This window comes from Cetorhinus maximus, chromosome 8, assembly GCF_964194155.1.
Source record: "Cetorhinus maximus chromosome 8, sCetMax3.hap1.1, whole genome shotgun sequence".
Lineage (NCBI taxonomy): Eukaryota > Metazoa > Chordata > Chondrichthyes > Lamniformes > Cetorhinidae > Cetorhinus > Cetorhinus maximus.
Genome location: NC_135886.1, coordinates 10,389,376 through 10,405,762, shown reverse-complemented (window position 1 = coordinate 10,405,762; position 16,387 = coordinate 10,389,376). Strand labels below are relative to the sequence as shown.

General features: G+C 47.2%; 1 protein-coding gene across 2 annotated transcripts in view; it reads left to right on the top strand.

Moving 5' to 3' along the window:
- Window positions 1-16,387, top strand: part of elk4 (ETS transcription factor ELK4) — a 49,964-nt gene that overhangs the window by 29,723 nt on the left and 3,854 nt on the right. For both annotated transcript variants that reach the window (XR_013577255.1, XM_078546418.1), the window contains exons 2-4: window positions 7,162-7,383; window positions 10,360-11,208; window positions 13,167-13,283. Coding sequence is in view for 1 of the 2 variants with exons in the window: in XM_078546418.1 (XP_078402544.1) it covers window positions 7,177-7,383; window positions 10,360-11,208; window positions 13,167-13,283 (1,173 nt within the window). In the remaining variant the exon portion in view is untranslated. The remainder of the gene's footprint in view (window positions 1-7,161; window positions 7,384-10,359; window positions 11,209-13,166; window positions 13,284-16,387) is intronic.

Below are 16,387 nucleotides of genomic sequence, written 5' to 3'. Positions count from 1 at the left end.
CTGACAGCAGCACATGTCAAATGGCACAGAATGAACGGCAGCTCCACACCTTGCTGGGATCTCCATGTTATGAGACCCATGAGTCGGGAACAAACCTGCTGTTGTGTGGGTTCACCATAGAGAGGAGAACTCAACTGAGCATCTTCGACATCCAGTTTCCTCATGATTATTAGGGTGTCCCTTTAGTCGGCCGCTTGTGCTGACCTTTAACTCCACCCACCCGAAAAGACCCTCCTCCCATTTCGAGGTATCACAGTTTTACATCAGCTGCATTGGTGAGAATCCCAAAGTGGTGCATGTGAGATTCGAGACTCTCTCCACTGCCTTCTACCCTCCCCCTGTCACCCACCAACTTCACCCCATCACCCTTGACTCACCCACTATAACCATTCCTCTCCCCTCTCTCACCCCTGAACCTCCCCCCATTACCCTTGTACCAATTACCATTCACTTCCACAGGCCTTCCCTCCCCACTGAGCTACACCCAATGCCATCCCCAAGCCCACCCTAACCCTGACCCCTCCCATTATCCAAGCCACCTGTTTCATCCATTTCCATTACCCCCTCATCCTCCCCATCCCTCCACACACTGAGCCTTCACCTACCCAGCTATCACGCTGGACCTGTCACCCTACCTCATCCCACTCCTCTGTCTCACTGTGACTGTCCCCTCCGCTGCCCAGTACCCTCAGTTCAGCCCCAGAACCCCATTGTCGACAGCACCGACCCTGCCCTCTAGGACCATCTCTCTCCCACCACTCCTGCTCAGAAACCCCTTCCCCCAGCCAACCACAGGACCCCCTGGACCCAGCAAACAAGGCCCTCCCCTCCATCCCGTGTCACTGCCCCCTCGCATTCCCTTACTCCCTCCCTCCCTCCCTACCTCGGACTGCCTCTTCCTTCCCTGAACAACCTCCCACCCTTACCCCCGCCTTTCGCCTGCCTCCCCTGAGCAGCCGCCATTCCACCCTTCCACCTTAACCCACCCTTCCATCTTTAGCCTGCCCCCCTGTATCCAGTCTTTGTCCGGCTTGGCTTAGCAGCACCCGATCTGAGTCAAGAGGCTGAGATTTGTGAGCGGTCCCCAAGAAGACCAAATCAACATCGACTCACCTCAAAAGTCTTAGAGGAAGATGCGTACCACTTGCATACAGTGGTGAATGTGAACGTTCTAATTTCAGACTGGCAAGGAAGCTCGACCCGCCTTTAACTCTCCTTTAAAGTCCCGAGACTTTAATTCCTGAAGTTCACCCCACGGCCAGGAAACTGATTTTTGACCTCCTGCCAAACTAAGCTTCCCCTTCCCCCCGCCCCCACCGCTGCTGGCAGAACTGGAACATTCTGCCCTTTGTCTCTGGTCTTTCACTCATGGCAAGCTCATGGGAGGCCTGTTGTCTTGTGTTAAAATACAGCCCGAATTAAGATCAGGTATTGGGGGAGCCGAGATTGTTCTCCTGAGAGCAGAGAAGGTTAAAAGGCGATTTGATAGAGGTGGTCAAAATCATGAATGACTTTGGTACAATAAATAAGGAAAAAAAACGGTTTCTGACGGCAGAAGAGTTTGGTAACCAGAGGACACAGATTTAAGGTGATTGGTGAAAAGACCAGAGGCTGCGTGAGGAAACAATTTTACCCAGTCAGTTGTTATGATCTCGAATTCACCGCCCGAAAGGGTGGTGGAAGCAGATTCAATAGTAGCATTCAGAAGAGAATTGGATAACTATTTGAAGGGAAGGTAATTTGCATGGCCAGGGAGAAAGAGCTGGGGAGTGGGACTATTTGGATAACTCTTTCAACGAGCCAACACAGGTACAATGGGCTGAATGGCCTCCTTAGTGCTGAATTATCTATGATGCGATGAATCTGTGAATTATTACTGAGTGCCATCTACAGACCGCAAGCGGCATTGCAGTCACCTGCAATAAATAAAACACTAACTCCTGCCAGCGCATGTGTATCTGTTCCTGACGCCTTTCCGGCTGGCAGGGGCATTGGTGAACTTTTTAAAAGTTGCTTTAAAAACTCTGAAGAAACTACCAAGGTTTCTTGCTCACACTGGTGGGGAAGAGTTTTGGGTAGTGAGTTGTGGAGCTGTCAAAGGGCTTTGTTTTTTTTTGAAAAATATACTTTATTCATAAAATATCTGGAAGAATATTCCAAAACATTTCAAAATCACCATCGCAGAAGTACAATCAGATTCAACTTTTACACATGGATCACAAGGTGCATCGATACAATCAATGAATATTACAGTCATTTCAATATGGTCAATGCAGACAATCAGACAATGGTACTGGAGTTATCAACATACATTGTGTTGCACTCTGAGGTGCTTCAATACATTTATAATACAATTAGTATTCACTGCAGACATTCATTTTGAGCTGTACAGCCCGAGGGGCTCTCAACAGTTCCCAGTCCCTCGGTGCACTGTGGCAGAAAGGTCTTAGACAGCGACCTTTCCCCATTGTGCCTTTGCGGCGTCTGCCCCAAGCTTTAGTGCGTCCCTCAGCACGTAGTCCTGGACCTTGGAATGTGCCAATCTGCAACACTCGGTCAGGGACAACTCTTTACACTGAAAGACCAACAAGTTTTGGGCAGGCCAAAGAGCGTCTTTCACCGAGTTGATGATCCTCCAGCTGCAGTTGATGTTTGTCTCGGTGTGTGTCCCGGGTACAGCCCGTAGAGCACAGAGTCCTGTGTCACAGAACTGCTCGGGATGAACCTCGACAAAAACCACTACATCTCTCTCCAGACCTTCTTTGCAAAGGCACAATCCACAAGGAGGTGAACAACGGTCTCATCCCCACCACAGTCACCTCGAGGGCAACGTGCAGAGGGGGTGAGACTCCTGGCATGTTGGAAGGATCTGACGGGAAGGGCCTTTCTCACCACCAGCCAAGCTACATCTTGGTGCTTGTTGGAAAGTTCTGGTGATGAGGCATTCTGCCAAATGACTTTGACAGTCTGCTTGGGGAACCATCCCACAGGATCCACCCTCTCCTTTTCCCTCAGGGCCTCTAAGACGTTACGTGCCGACCACTGCCTGATGGACTTGTGGTCAAAAGTGTTTCTCTGCATAAATTTTTCCACGAGGGACAGGTGGTACGGCACGGTCCAACTACTTGGAGCGTTCCGCGGCAGCGTGGCCAGACCCATCCTTCACAACACCGGGGACAGGTAGAACCTCAGCACGTAGTGACACTTGGTGTTTGCGTACCGAGGGTCTACACACAGCTTGATGCAGCCGCACTCAAAGGTGGACATCAGTATGAGGGCGATGTTGGGCACATTTTTCCCCCCTTATCTAGAGGCTTGTACATCGCGTCCCTGCGGACATGATCCATTTTCGACCCCCAGATAAAGTGGAAGATGGCTCGAGTGATCGCCATCGCGCAGGAGTCTGGAATGGGCCAGACCTGCGCCACGTACAGCAACAGCGACAGTGCCTCATACCTGATGACCAGGTTCTTACCCACAATGGAGAGGGAGCGTTGCTCCCACTTGCCCAGTTTTCTTTTCATCATAGACACTCGCTCTTTCCAGTTTCTAACGCATGCCCCGGTCCCTCCGAACCATATCCCCAGCACCTTCAGGCCGTCAGCCCTGACGGTGAAGGGGACAAAGGATCAGTCAGTCCAGTCCCAAAGAACATGGCCTCGCTCTTCCCACGATTTACCTTGGCTCCTGAGGCCAGTTTGAACTGGACGCAGATGTGGATCAGTCTGTGCACCGACAGCGGATCTGAGCAGAAGACAGCGACATCGTCCATGTACAGGGAGGCTTTTACCTGAGTGCCTCCACTGCCTGAGATCGTCACTCCTCTTATGCCGGATCCTTCCTGATGGACTCAGCAAAGGGTTCTATGCAACACACGAAAAGAACAGGCGAGAGAGGACAGCCCTGCCTGACTCCAGATTTAATAGGAAAGCTATCTGATTCCCACCCATTGATTGAGACTGCGCTACTGATGTTAGTGTAGAGCAGTTGGATCCAATTGCGAATTCCCTCCCCAAACCCCATTTTGGAGAGCACATCCACCATGTAGGTGTACGATATTCTGTCAAAGGCCTTCTCCTGATCCAGGCTGATGAGGCAGGTGTCCACACCCCTGTCCTGCACATAGGCAATCGTATCCCTGAGCAGTGCAAGGCTGTCAAAGGACTTTATGGCTAAGTTCCTGTACAGCCTGACTGCGGCTCGGTTGGTAGTTAGTGGGACTCTTAGGCCCAGGCATTAGGTGATGATTTTATATAACAAGGTAATAAATTGCACTCAATTAACTGAGCAAGAAACTTTTTGGACGAGGTAGTTTGAGCACGATTCTTTGGCAGAGATGGTTTGCTCCATGATGAAACGTTACAGTTGACACATTCATTGGAAGCAATTTGGATGGAGCACATAGGGAACCAGTTATTGTTGCTGGCACTGCCACTACTTTCTCATTGACATTTTCCCTTTTTACTCTGTCATGGTCTTGCTATCCTGGCCTTCATTTTCAGGCATACTTTTAGGTTGGAGCGTGCAACAGATGCAACATTGTCATTGTAATGCTTCGGCACATGTGCATGCAGTGCTCCTCCTATGTTACAGCACAAATAAATGCTACCTAAATGAAAATGGCATCTGATGATAGGTCCCACATGACATGTCAACCTGCCTTTCCACTTCCTCACTCTGACTTGACGTTTATTTGTATAAACATATAAAATTCTGACAGGGATGGACAGACTGGATGTAGGGATGATAGCTCCTCTGGCTGGGGGGAGTGCCTAGAACAAGGGGTCACAGAACCTGTGGGATTCTCTACCACAGAGGGCTGTGGAGGCCAAGTCACTGAATATATTTAAGAGGGACATAGATTTCTAAACTCTAAAGATATGAAGGGGTATGGGGAGAGAGTGGGAGTGCGGCGTTGAGATAAAGGATCAGCCATGATCATATTGAATGGTGGAACAGGCTCAAAGGGCCAAATAACCTACTCCTGCTCCTATTGTCTACGTTTCTATTGAAGGTGTTTTGTATTTCTGCTTCAGATTTTAACAATCAGCCTTTTTTTAACATTTTCCTTTAGCTCCCTCTCTGTTCTCTCCTTCCAGCTACTTTCTGATTATATGTCCCTCTACCTCTTTGTTGTACTGCCTGGTTCTCTCCTTTGCTTCCCTGCCTCTCTCTCTCTCTCTCTCTCTCTTTCCTTCCTTGCTTCCTTCATCTCCCTTTCACTATCCTCTGTATCTCCCAGCTCCATTGCTCTTCTCTCTTTTTTTTTCCAGCCCCCTTTTCTCTTTGCCTCTGCTACAAGCACTCTCTCTCTCTTTCTCTGCCCACTCTGTCTCTCTCCATTCATCCTGGAACATTGGCCTAACTTGCCTTTCTCTACCAGATGCTGCCTGACCTGCCCAACGTTACCAGCATTTTCCTCTTTTTATTTTGCTTCGAACTGGAGGGTCTGAGATGGCTAATGGTTTGAGCGAATACGTGTGAGGTGGCATTTAACAGAGACAAATTTTGTATTGAAAGAAGGCCCGCTGAATTATCAGGCACTTAACTGGACAGCAGCGGGCCTTTCCTGTCAGGATGGCGGCAGTGGATGGCCTGCCTGCCGAGAGCTGCCAGCCAATCGGAAGCCAACAGCTCTATTGAACGGCAGCGCCACCAGGGAGGCAGTGGTTGCTGCTGGTACAACACCCACCTGAGGCCTAGTATCGTTGCTGGATCCCAGGCCATAGGTGGATGATGGTGGGAGGAGGCTCATGGGGTCGGAGTCATAGGGGAGGGTGGGGTTGGCAGCAAGGGCAGCGAGTTGGCTTTCATCAGGCCCCCCACCCAATGGTAGGTCCCTCAGTCAGGCGCTGAATGCCTTTGGATGAGTGACCCACCCCCACACACCCCCCACACCCCCCCCCACCGCAGAGCCAGCAGGGGTTGCTTGTCTTGCTCCCTGCGTGGCGAGCTCCCTGTCTGTTACTGGGTTACTGCCAGCAGCGGTGGGATGAGGCACTTAAGTGGGCATTGATTATCCACTTAAGGGCCTCAATTGGTGGCAGGGCCTTCCCGCCATAGACTTAATTAGGGTGGCGGCAAGAAGACAGCGAGGTCCCCACCCTCCCCCCTGATTTAAGTTTCCCATTGTTACCAAATGCTCCATGGGGAAGGACATTAATTCCACCCATGATAATCTTGGAGAATGGCAATGTCTAGATGCAGGCAGTTTAAATTTTTAGTTAGTGTAACTTGGCTCAGCGGGTTTCACTCTCACCTCTGAGTCAGTAGGTGGCGGGTTCAAGATTCACTCCAAACGCTTTATCATGTAATCCAAGTCAACCCTGAGGGAGTGCCGCACTGTCGGAGGTGCCATCTCTCAGATGGGACATTAAACGGAGCCCCTTTCTGCCCTAAAATAAAAGCAAAATACTGTGATGTTGGAGATCTGTAATAAAAACAGAAAGTGCTGGAAAAAAAACTTAGGTCTGGAGAGAGAAACAGAGTTAACGTTTCAAGTCCAGTATGACTCTACTTCAGAGCCGGGAAGTTTTTTTTCTAGCACTTTTCTGTTTTTACCCGTTTCTGCCCCCTCAGGTGGATATAAAAAATTCTGTGGCACAGATTCAAAGAAAGAGCAAGGGAGTTCTCCCTGGTGTGCTCGCCAATATTCATCCCTCAATCAGCAACATATATATAAAAAAAAAAGATTATCTGGTCATTATCTCATTGCTTGCTGTGCACAAATTGGCTGATGCTTTTCTTACATCACGACTTCAAAAGTATTTTATTGACTGTGGACACTTTGAGATGTCCTGAGCTTGTGAAAATATCAGTTCAAGATCTTTCTTTTATCATTGGGAACGTTTGCCGGCTATGGATTTCCACATTGGGCAGGAGGCACGCAAACCTCAAAGGCTGTATTGGTAAGGCTCCTGGCTGGGAACTGATAAATGTACCTGAAGATGTAACTGGGGAAACTTTGCTCTAATTACTGTTGATTATGGCCCACCTTCTTCACCTGCATTGGCCAAGTCTCTCACTAAAACTGAGTCGGAAGATGCAAGTTGCTGCTGCTTAGCTCCCAGTGCTGAACAATTGGAGGAATCCACGTTAAGGGGACATAATGTTTAAAGTCAGAGCTTTCTCTTTAACCAGCTCTCCTGCCCTGTTCCACAGGTGGCAGTGCCAGGCATGGACAGCACCATCACGCTGTGGCAGTTCCTGCTGCAACTTCTTCTGGAGCCCAAGAATGACCACCTGATCTGCTGGACATCGAATGATGGCGAGTTCAAACTGCTCAAGGCTGAGGATGTGGCGAAACTGTGGGGATTTCGCAAAAACAAGCCCAACATGAATTATGATAAGCTGAGTAGAGCACTACGATATTATTATGACAAGGTACGGGTTATTATTTAAGCTGGTTACAGTTAATGTAAGAACGCATCTGTTCTGATGATGCCACTTTCCAAAACAGCTCCTCTGACGTGTCCTCCTTCTTCCTTAACCGAGGTTTTCCACCCACGGTGGTTGACAGGGCCCTCAACCGTGTCCGGCCCATCTCCCGCGCATCCGCCCTCACACCTTCCTCTCCCTCCCAGAAACATGATAGGGTCCCCCTTGTCCTCACTTATCACCCCATCAGCCTCCGCATTCAAAGGATCATCCTCCGCCAACTCCAGCATGATGCCACCACCAAACACATCTTCCCTTCACCATCTCTGGTGGCATTCTGCAGGAATTGTTCCCTCCGGAACACCCTGGTCCACTCCTCTATTACCCCCTACACCTCAACCCCCTCCCACGGCACCTTCCTATGCAACCGCAGAAGGTGCAACACATGCCCCTTTACTTCCCCCCTTCTCACCGTCCAAGGGCCCAAACACTCCTTTCTAATGAAGCAGCATTTCACTTGCACTTCCCTCAATTTAGTCTACTGCATTCGCTGCTCCCAATGCGGTCTCCTCTACATTGGAGAGACCAAACGCAGACTGGGTGACTGCTTTGTAGAACACCTTCGGTCTGTCCGCAAGCATGACCCAGACCTCCCTGTCACTTGCCATTTCAACACTCCACCCTGCTCTCAGGCCCACGTCCGTCTTTGGCCTGCTGCAATGTTCCAGTGAAGCTCAACACAAACTGGAGGAACAGCACCTCATCTTCCGACTAGGCACTTTACAACCTGCCGGACTTAACATTGAGTTCAAAAACTTCAGATCATGAACTCTCTCCTCCATCCCCACCCTCTTTCCGATCCCCCTTTTTCCAATAATTTATATATTTTTAAAATATATTTTTCTTTTCCCATCTATTTCCATTATTTTTAAATGTATTTCCATCCATTGTTTTATCTCTACCTTTTAGCCTATTTCGATCCCTTCCCCCCACCCCACCCCCACTAGGGCTATCTGTACCTTGCTCGTCCTGCTTTCTACCCTTAATGTCACATTAGCATATTTCTTAACTAATATCACCACCGTTAACACCCCTTTGTCCTTTTGTCTCTGACATCTTTGGCAATCTCTCCTTTGCCTCCACCTATCACTGGCCCTCTACCCAGCTCTACCTGTCCCACCCCCCCCCCCCCCACTCAACCAGCTTATAGTTCACCTCATTTCTATATTCCCTCAGTTCTGATGAAGAGTCATAAGGACTCAAAACGTTAACTGTGTTCCTCTCCGCAGATGCTCTCAGACTTGCCCTTAATTCTCTTGGTATCCTCAAAAATCTAATGATCTAGTAAGCAGGTCCTTTTTTGCCAGACATTCTGTGCCCGACAGAGGCATCAGCCAGTGGGGAAGGAGGGACCCAGAGTAAGACCCCCCGCTGCCTTTCAAATTGATCCTCTTCACCACGGCCCAGGGCCTCCCTGTCTGGCCTCAGCAATCCTACCCCGCTCACCTTATTACCGGCGCTTCATTGCCAATGCCCTGCCTAGGCCGCACTGCAATACCAGCAGTGGCCAATGCTTCCAGTGACGCTTCTGGTAGGGGAGAGCTGATGGCCTCTGACTGGCCGGCAACTCTCAGAAGCGGGACATTTGCCCCGCACCAAGATTCCTGGAGGTAAATTCCCCATACAGGAACCAGAAAGCCTGACGGCAGGAAGGTAAGTGCTTGATCAGGACTTAATCCCACCAGCCTTCCCGAAAACGGCCGCAGTGGGGTTGCCATCAGTGTTCCAGTCAGTGGATAGGCCCGCCTCACCATGACCATTAAATTCCGCCCCTAACTTCTTCACCTAACTGAATGTTACCAGGCTCCCAGTGTTGGATTATGAGGAGCGCTTGCATAAACTAGGCTTGTATTCCGTGGAATGTAGAAGGGGCGATTGAAGTTTTTGTATTTTGAAAGCATTAGAGGGTAGATAGAAGAGAAATTTTCTTAGCTGGGGGGGGACTCTTGGACAAGGGAAGGTAGCCTTAAAATCAGAGCCCCGCCACTCGGGAGAGAATAAAAGCAAAATACTGCAGATGTTGGAAATCTGAAATAAAGACAGAAAGTGCTAGAAAAACCCAGCAGGTCTGGCAGCATCTGAGAGTTATCATTTTGAGTTGAATATGACTCATCTTGAGATGTAGTAGTCTCAGAAGAAGACGTTCTTCTTTGGAAGGAGAGTCATACGGACTCGAAACGTTAACTCTGTTTCTCTCTCCACAGATGCTGCCAGACCTGCGGAGTTTTTTCTAGCACTTGCAGTTTTCATCAGGAGAGAAGTTAGAGGACGTTTTTTTGCTTTTGCAAAGGATGATAGAAATGGTAGAAGTTGTTGTAATATGCCTTTCAGGTGCAACGGCATGACATCATGAGAAGGGAAGTGTGTCATGCGATCCAGTTTTAGTTTTGCCTTTGCCTGTGAGCAGAGCACAGCACAGCACAGCTCCGATGTCATCATGTTTTCTGCCTTTATATAAATGTTCGCATGTGTCTAGTGTACACAAACGAACCCACAATGTCTTTCTGCAATCCCTAATGAGCGATTGGTGCCTATGCCATTATCACAACATGACAGGAGTGTAGCCCACGAAAAATAATGGATACCAGCTCAATTAAATCTAAGACCAATAGATTTTCGCTGGCCAAGGGTATAAAAGGATATGGAGCCAAGGTAGGTGGATGGAGGTAAGACACGGAGCAGCCACGATCTTTGTGAATGGCACAACTAGCTCGAGGGGTCAAATAGCCTCGTCCTGCACCTATGTCCCTGGGATCACTGATGGGGAATTCCGCCCTTACTTCTATGCAAATGATTCTGAATTATATTCAGAGTTCTGCTGTAATTCAAAAAGAAAAGGCATGTACCTTGGCGGGGAGAGAGAATTGTAGGAATGTTCACTTCTTTCTTTAAATCTGTCTCTTTTTTTTGTTTAATCCACAGAACATTATTAAAAAGGTGAACGGACAGAAATTTGTGTATAAATTTGTGTGTTATCCGGAGATATTAAACATGGACCTCAACATGGTGGCCAGGGCTGAGAATGGGATGGAAACCAGCTCTCCTGAAATGAATAGGCCACTGAAGGACAAGGAGAACCACAGCCAAGAGAAAGCAACCTCGTCCTCCAAGATCTCCAGCCGCAATGATTACATCCACTCAGGTCTCTACTCGTCCTTCACCTTGAACTCGTTGCAAACCAACCCGAACATCTTTAAGTCAATTAAAATCGAGAACCCAGCCGAGAAACTGCCAGAGGAGAAGAAGAAGAAGCCCCCTTATCAGGAACCAGTGACCGTCATTAAATTCGTAACCAACCCACCTAAAAGGCCGCCACCAGTCTCTGTGGTAGAACCTGCAATGGTGCCCTCGGTTGCAGTGACCTCACCAAAGCCGGTGTTAATCGAAGAGTCCCTGTCCGTGCCAAACATCGTAGCGTCTTTTACCACTACTCCGTCCATCTCCTCCGTCTCACCCTCCACACCCCTGCCCTTGAGCCCTGGCTCGCCCATTTTAGCCTCCTCCTTGGATTCGCCCGCTACCTTAGCAGTCAAGACTGAGCTGGCTGCCAGTCCATCGGATGACCTGACGCGGTCTCTGGAGCTCTCCTCGGATGGGGAAGATCCGTTGTTGGACAATCCAGAAGCCAGACATCAAAAGGGCCGGTCAAAGAAGCCTAAGGGACTGGAACTGACTCCGGCATTGGTCATTACCAGCAGTGACCCAAGCCCTCTGGCTTTACCAAGTCCTCCCCTCCCAGCGGCTTCACTAACACCGGCCTACTTAGCCCAGGTCAGCCATCCTGAACTTTCTTCAGACCCAGTGTTTATTTCCTGTTGAATTTAATGGAATTTCTGGTCTAACTTTTAAAAGTTTTAGTTAGGATAGCATTGTTAAAGAAACTTAAGAAATAGGAGCTGGAGGAGGCCAAACTGCCCCTTGAGCTGATCCTTCATTCAATAGCTCATGGCTGATCCTGTAAGTCAACTCAACTTTCCTACACTATCCTCATATCACTTAATCCCAAAATATTTTCCAATCTTAGACTTGAACATACTCAATGACAGAGTATCCACAGTTCTCTGGGGTAGAGAGTTGCAAAGATTCACAATCCTTTCAGGGAAGAGGTTTCTCCTCCCCTCAGTCCTAAATTGTCGATCCCCTTATTCTGAAATTGTCACCCAGTGTTATAATTCCCCAGCTAGAAGAAGCAGCCTCTCGCCATCTATGAAAACCAGCTCACCAGTAAAAATCAAATTGGCAAAAATGCCATCGTTTCATAGGGGAACAAATAATAACTTTAAATTACAAGGATTAAATATTAAATCATAATGTTGTTCCTCGTGTCAATGAGGCACATCAGCCCCTCCAGTGTCCACCGGTTGCAGGAGACCTCAAACGTCAGTAGACCCCACGTGCTCCCTCTCCAGGGACGCCTGAGTGCAGACACAGCTGCAGAAGACAGGCAGGCAGCCGGACAGAACATTCCCCTCAATCACACAATACCGGGTCCTGAGGATGGCTGTTGCTAACTGTTGTCACTTGCCATTTCGAGAAAACCCAACACATATTTTGATTGACTCCTTTCTTGAATAGTTGGACACTCCTTAAGATACTCCTTAAAACCTACAACTTTGGACAAGCTTTTGCTCACCTGTGCTTGTGTAGCTCAGTGTTACATTTTATTTGATTACGCTCTGGTGAAGCTCCCCTGAGCTGGACTATCTTAGGGGCTGTATAAGAGCACCTTAGGAAGGATATATTGGCCTAGCAGGGAGTGCAGTCTTGATTTACTAGAATGATACCTGGGCTCCAGGGGTTAAGATACAAGGAGAGATTAAATAAAGTAGTGTTGTATTCCCTGGACACTGGAAAATTAAGGAGTGATTTGAGCAAAATTTTCAGGATATCTGGGGGAACAGAGAGGGTAGATTGGGAGAAACTATTGACAATGTTAGAAATTCAGGTCCCTTTAAGAGTAACAAGCTTCAGAGTGAGTTGAGAGCAGGTGATGCTCATTGAAGCCTGTACTTAAGAGCTGGATTTTTCCCCAGTAGTTGGGATTTCCTTTTGGACATGGAGAGGGTCCAGAAGGGAAGAATGGAAACTGGTATTTGTGCAGAACTATCGTTTTACAATAAAACAGTTGGGATTCATGACTGCTACCTGATTTGGTAAATGGATAATTGCCTATTAAATAACTTTTCCTTTAGTTGGAAACTCTAGGGCCAGGGCGCAGAGGCAAAAAAATTAAAGCCAAATTTTTCAGGAGTGAAATTGGGAAACACTTCTTACAAAGAGTGGTAGAAATCTGGAACTCTCTTCCGCAAATGGCAATTGATCAGCTTTAAATGTTAAATTTGAGATTCATAGGTTTTTTGGTTTTTTTGATTGGTGGAAGACTGGTTTAATTACTGTAATAGAATTTCAGCAACTCGCTAATGAAATAATATTCACATTTTCTCTCTGTTTCTGGTGTTCCAAATTCCAAGCCCTGATGAATGGTCATACGGACTCGAAACATTAACTCTGTTTCTCTCCCCACAGATGCTGCTAGACCTGCTGAGTTTTTCCAGCATCCTCTGTTTTTGTTTCAGATTTCCAGCATTCTTTTGGGGAAGGTCCACCATATTACCTGGCTAGTGGTGGGCCTTCCCTGGATCAAGGACCCCTGGAGTGCTAGATCAGTGAATTTGTCCTTTTTATCTGTAGCTAGCGACAATTCTAATCTTTGTTTTTTTCTGTTTCAGACACCATTCTTACTGACTCCCAGTCCATTGCTCTCCAGCATCCATTTCTGGAGCACTCTTAGTCCTGTGGCCTCACTCAGTCCTGCCAGAATGCCTGGAACCAGCACTTTATTTCAAGTAAGTATTGGTTGTCTTCAGGTCTGTAGTATCAGGGTGTTCAGGGCTGAAAGGGTTAACATGTGGGACTGGAGAAACAGTACTGTCCACATGATGATGTAAGGGAGAGCCAAATGACTTGGAGTCTAAAGGGAGAAAGCTCATGGTTCAGACTGAGTAACACTGTATATCTGTAAATAGTTATGTTCATAAAATAAACCAGTTATTTTTCAGACCTATCTATGTCTCTGCAACCATTCCTTAGACAGTCACAACCCACATACAACATGAAGGCACTGGTGTGATCCAAAATCTCTGGAAAACAACTTTAAAAATATTTGCAAATCTGACCTGAACAAAGACACTACTTAAAAAAAAAAACGAAAGCCTTTGGTAAGACATGGAGGCAGAGAGGGGGCAGAAAAAAAATCAACTGTTCAGCTTACTAAGGGCTACACCACAGCACATGGCGGTCTGTGAAACATTCCAGTTCAGCAGCAGAGTCAAAGAACTTGGCGGCGATTGAGAAAGGGTGAGCAAACCTTGAAAAAGGCTCAAAGCCTTCAGATTAACAGCACAGTAATCTGGCGTTTTTGGCGAGTGCGGGTTTGGATACATCCTGCAGCTCGGGTCTGAGATTGGCACCATTACAAGTGGCGACCGTGTGGCAGCAATTGGGCGGGGGTAAGGGAGGGGGGTGGAGTTGGCTGCCCAAACATGATTCCCCGCTGGGAGGAAAGCAGTGAACAGAGATTAATAGTAATTCCCAATGATTATTTCAAAACATTCCGCAGCGTTTCGAAACGATTACCAAAAAAGGTCAGTAACTGCAGTGGGTATCAGGGAAAGACCGATTAATGTGGGAAAACTCCATTACTGCAACAGAAGTTTAAAAAATGCAGACAAACTACCTAGGAGCTTAAAAGAGCTATGGATTCCAAATTCACCTTGCCAGACTGATTTGGGCACATGGAAGGACTAGGCCAAACGCAGAATTGGGCACAATGGAGGAAGAGATTTTTAAGATTCAAAATTGCATCTGGATTGAACAATAAGTCAAGAGGCTGATCAATACATTACTATACTCTATTAGAGCAATTGCTGATAATGCGATAGCAATACAAGGCATTTATGAAACATCAGGTAAATTTGAAGAGGTCTTAAAAGCCTTTGATAATTATTTTAATTTACGGAGTAACAGGATATTAGAGCCAAGTTCAACAACAGGGTCCAGAGCCTGATGTATCTGTAGATGCTTTTATCAATGACCTGTATCGCGTGGCGAATACGGTGATCTTAAATCTGAGCTGATATGACACCACACCGTAGTCAGGGTTACCGGTGACACCCTTTCTGACACCAAAGGAAACTTAACTTTGGAGAAGGCGATTACAGTTAGTCAGACAATCAGAAGTCCGTCAGCAAAATAGAGCCATACTAAGAGAGAAAGACAAACCATGGCTCACAAGAGCCCCAGTGACAGTACAGCTTATTAAACAAAAGAATGTCAGAGACCCCCCCAGGGAAAAAGACGCCTTATGGAACAAAAGTTCAAGACGCCATCGAACCCATACCAGTGCTGTGGCGCTAAGATGCCCCACAGGGGCAAACAGTCTCCTGCAAACGCTGCAGAATGCTTTCATTGTAAAAGTTTTGGACACTTTGGAAAGATGTGCGGAACTAAAACTTCTGGAGACGCACCCGATAAGAGAGAATCTTCGCACGCAAGGCAATTAATGAAATAGAGGACTCTCAGCAAGAAGAGGAACAACAATGTTTCCTAGGTGAGATCAAAGATCCGGGATACACGTTCTGGAATGTAGACATTTGGGTCGATGCACACATCGCTAATTTCAAATTGGACACAGGACCAAGTGTAACAGTCTTGTCAGATAAAGAGCTGTGGCTGGTAAAATAATGGCTGAGGACAACTAAAACCCAGTTATATGGCCCAGGAGGGATCAAACTGCAAGTCATTAGATGCTGGAAACATTATATGTTATTCACAATCAGAAATTTTTCTCTTCTGAGCTGAAATGCCTGTGTGGACCTCAACCTCGTCAAGACAGCATCGATGCACAGAGAGTCAGCGATGACACCAAATCAGAGCCCCTCAAAATGTCCAAATGCTCTGATGACCTCAATTAGGACTTTGGTGCTGATTTTTTTGACACTCTTCACTTAAGCTGATATTCCAGTCCTTTTTCCAGGAGAATATTTTTCTGAAAGTTTGAGGTGCCAAGCATGAAGAAACCCAAAGGGCTTCAAGAGCTTTCAGCTCTGGCTGAACACACTGTTGGTGAAGAAGAGAATTGGACTCACGTGCAACCAGTGAGTCAAAATGAGGCATTCGGATCAATACAGCATAGAAGGAGGCCATTTGACCCATCAGACCTGTGCCAGCTCTCTGAAAGAACTATCCAATTAGCTCTACTTCTAATCTTGCCCCCATACCCCTGCAATTATTTTGCCTTCCAAGCATTTGTACAATTCCCTTTTGAAAGTTATTATTGAATCTGCTTCCACCACCCAATCGGGGAGTGTATTTTGGATTATAGCAACTTGTTGCGTAAACCTTTCTCACTCATCTCTTTGGTTGTTTTGCCAGTTGCCCACACGAGTAACTGACATCACAGGACCCAAGGTAGCTATAAAAGCCTAAATTTGTAGCATCAACTGTAGGCATAGGACTAAGGTGGACTAAGATGTTAGCTCTGGTTCATTGGGTGACACTATTGCCTCTTGAATTAGCTGTGTTTTGATCCCTGAGACTTGAGTATATATTCTAGGCCGACCCTCCAGTGGAGCGTAGTAGTTATGTTACTGCCCTAGTAATCCAGGGGCATAGTTCAGTTCTCACTGTGGGAGCTGGAGGATTTAAATTTAAATAAAATCTGGAATTAAAAAGCTAGTATCGGTGACCGTGAAACTACCGGATTGTCATTAAAAACCCATCTGGAAAGAAATTTGTTGTCCTTACCCGACCCTCTGGCCCACCTGTGAACCCAGGCCGACAGCAAGGTATTTGACTCTTAACTGCCCTCTGAAATGGCCTAGCAAACCACTCGGCTGTACTCAAGAAGGTGGCTCACCACAGCCTTCTCAAGGGCAACTAGGGATGGGCA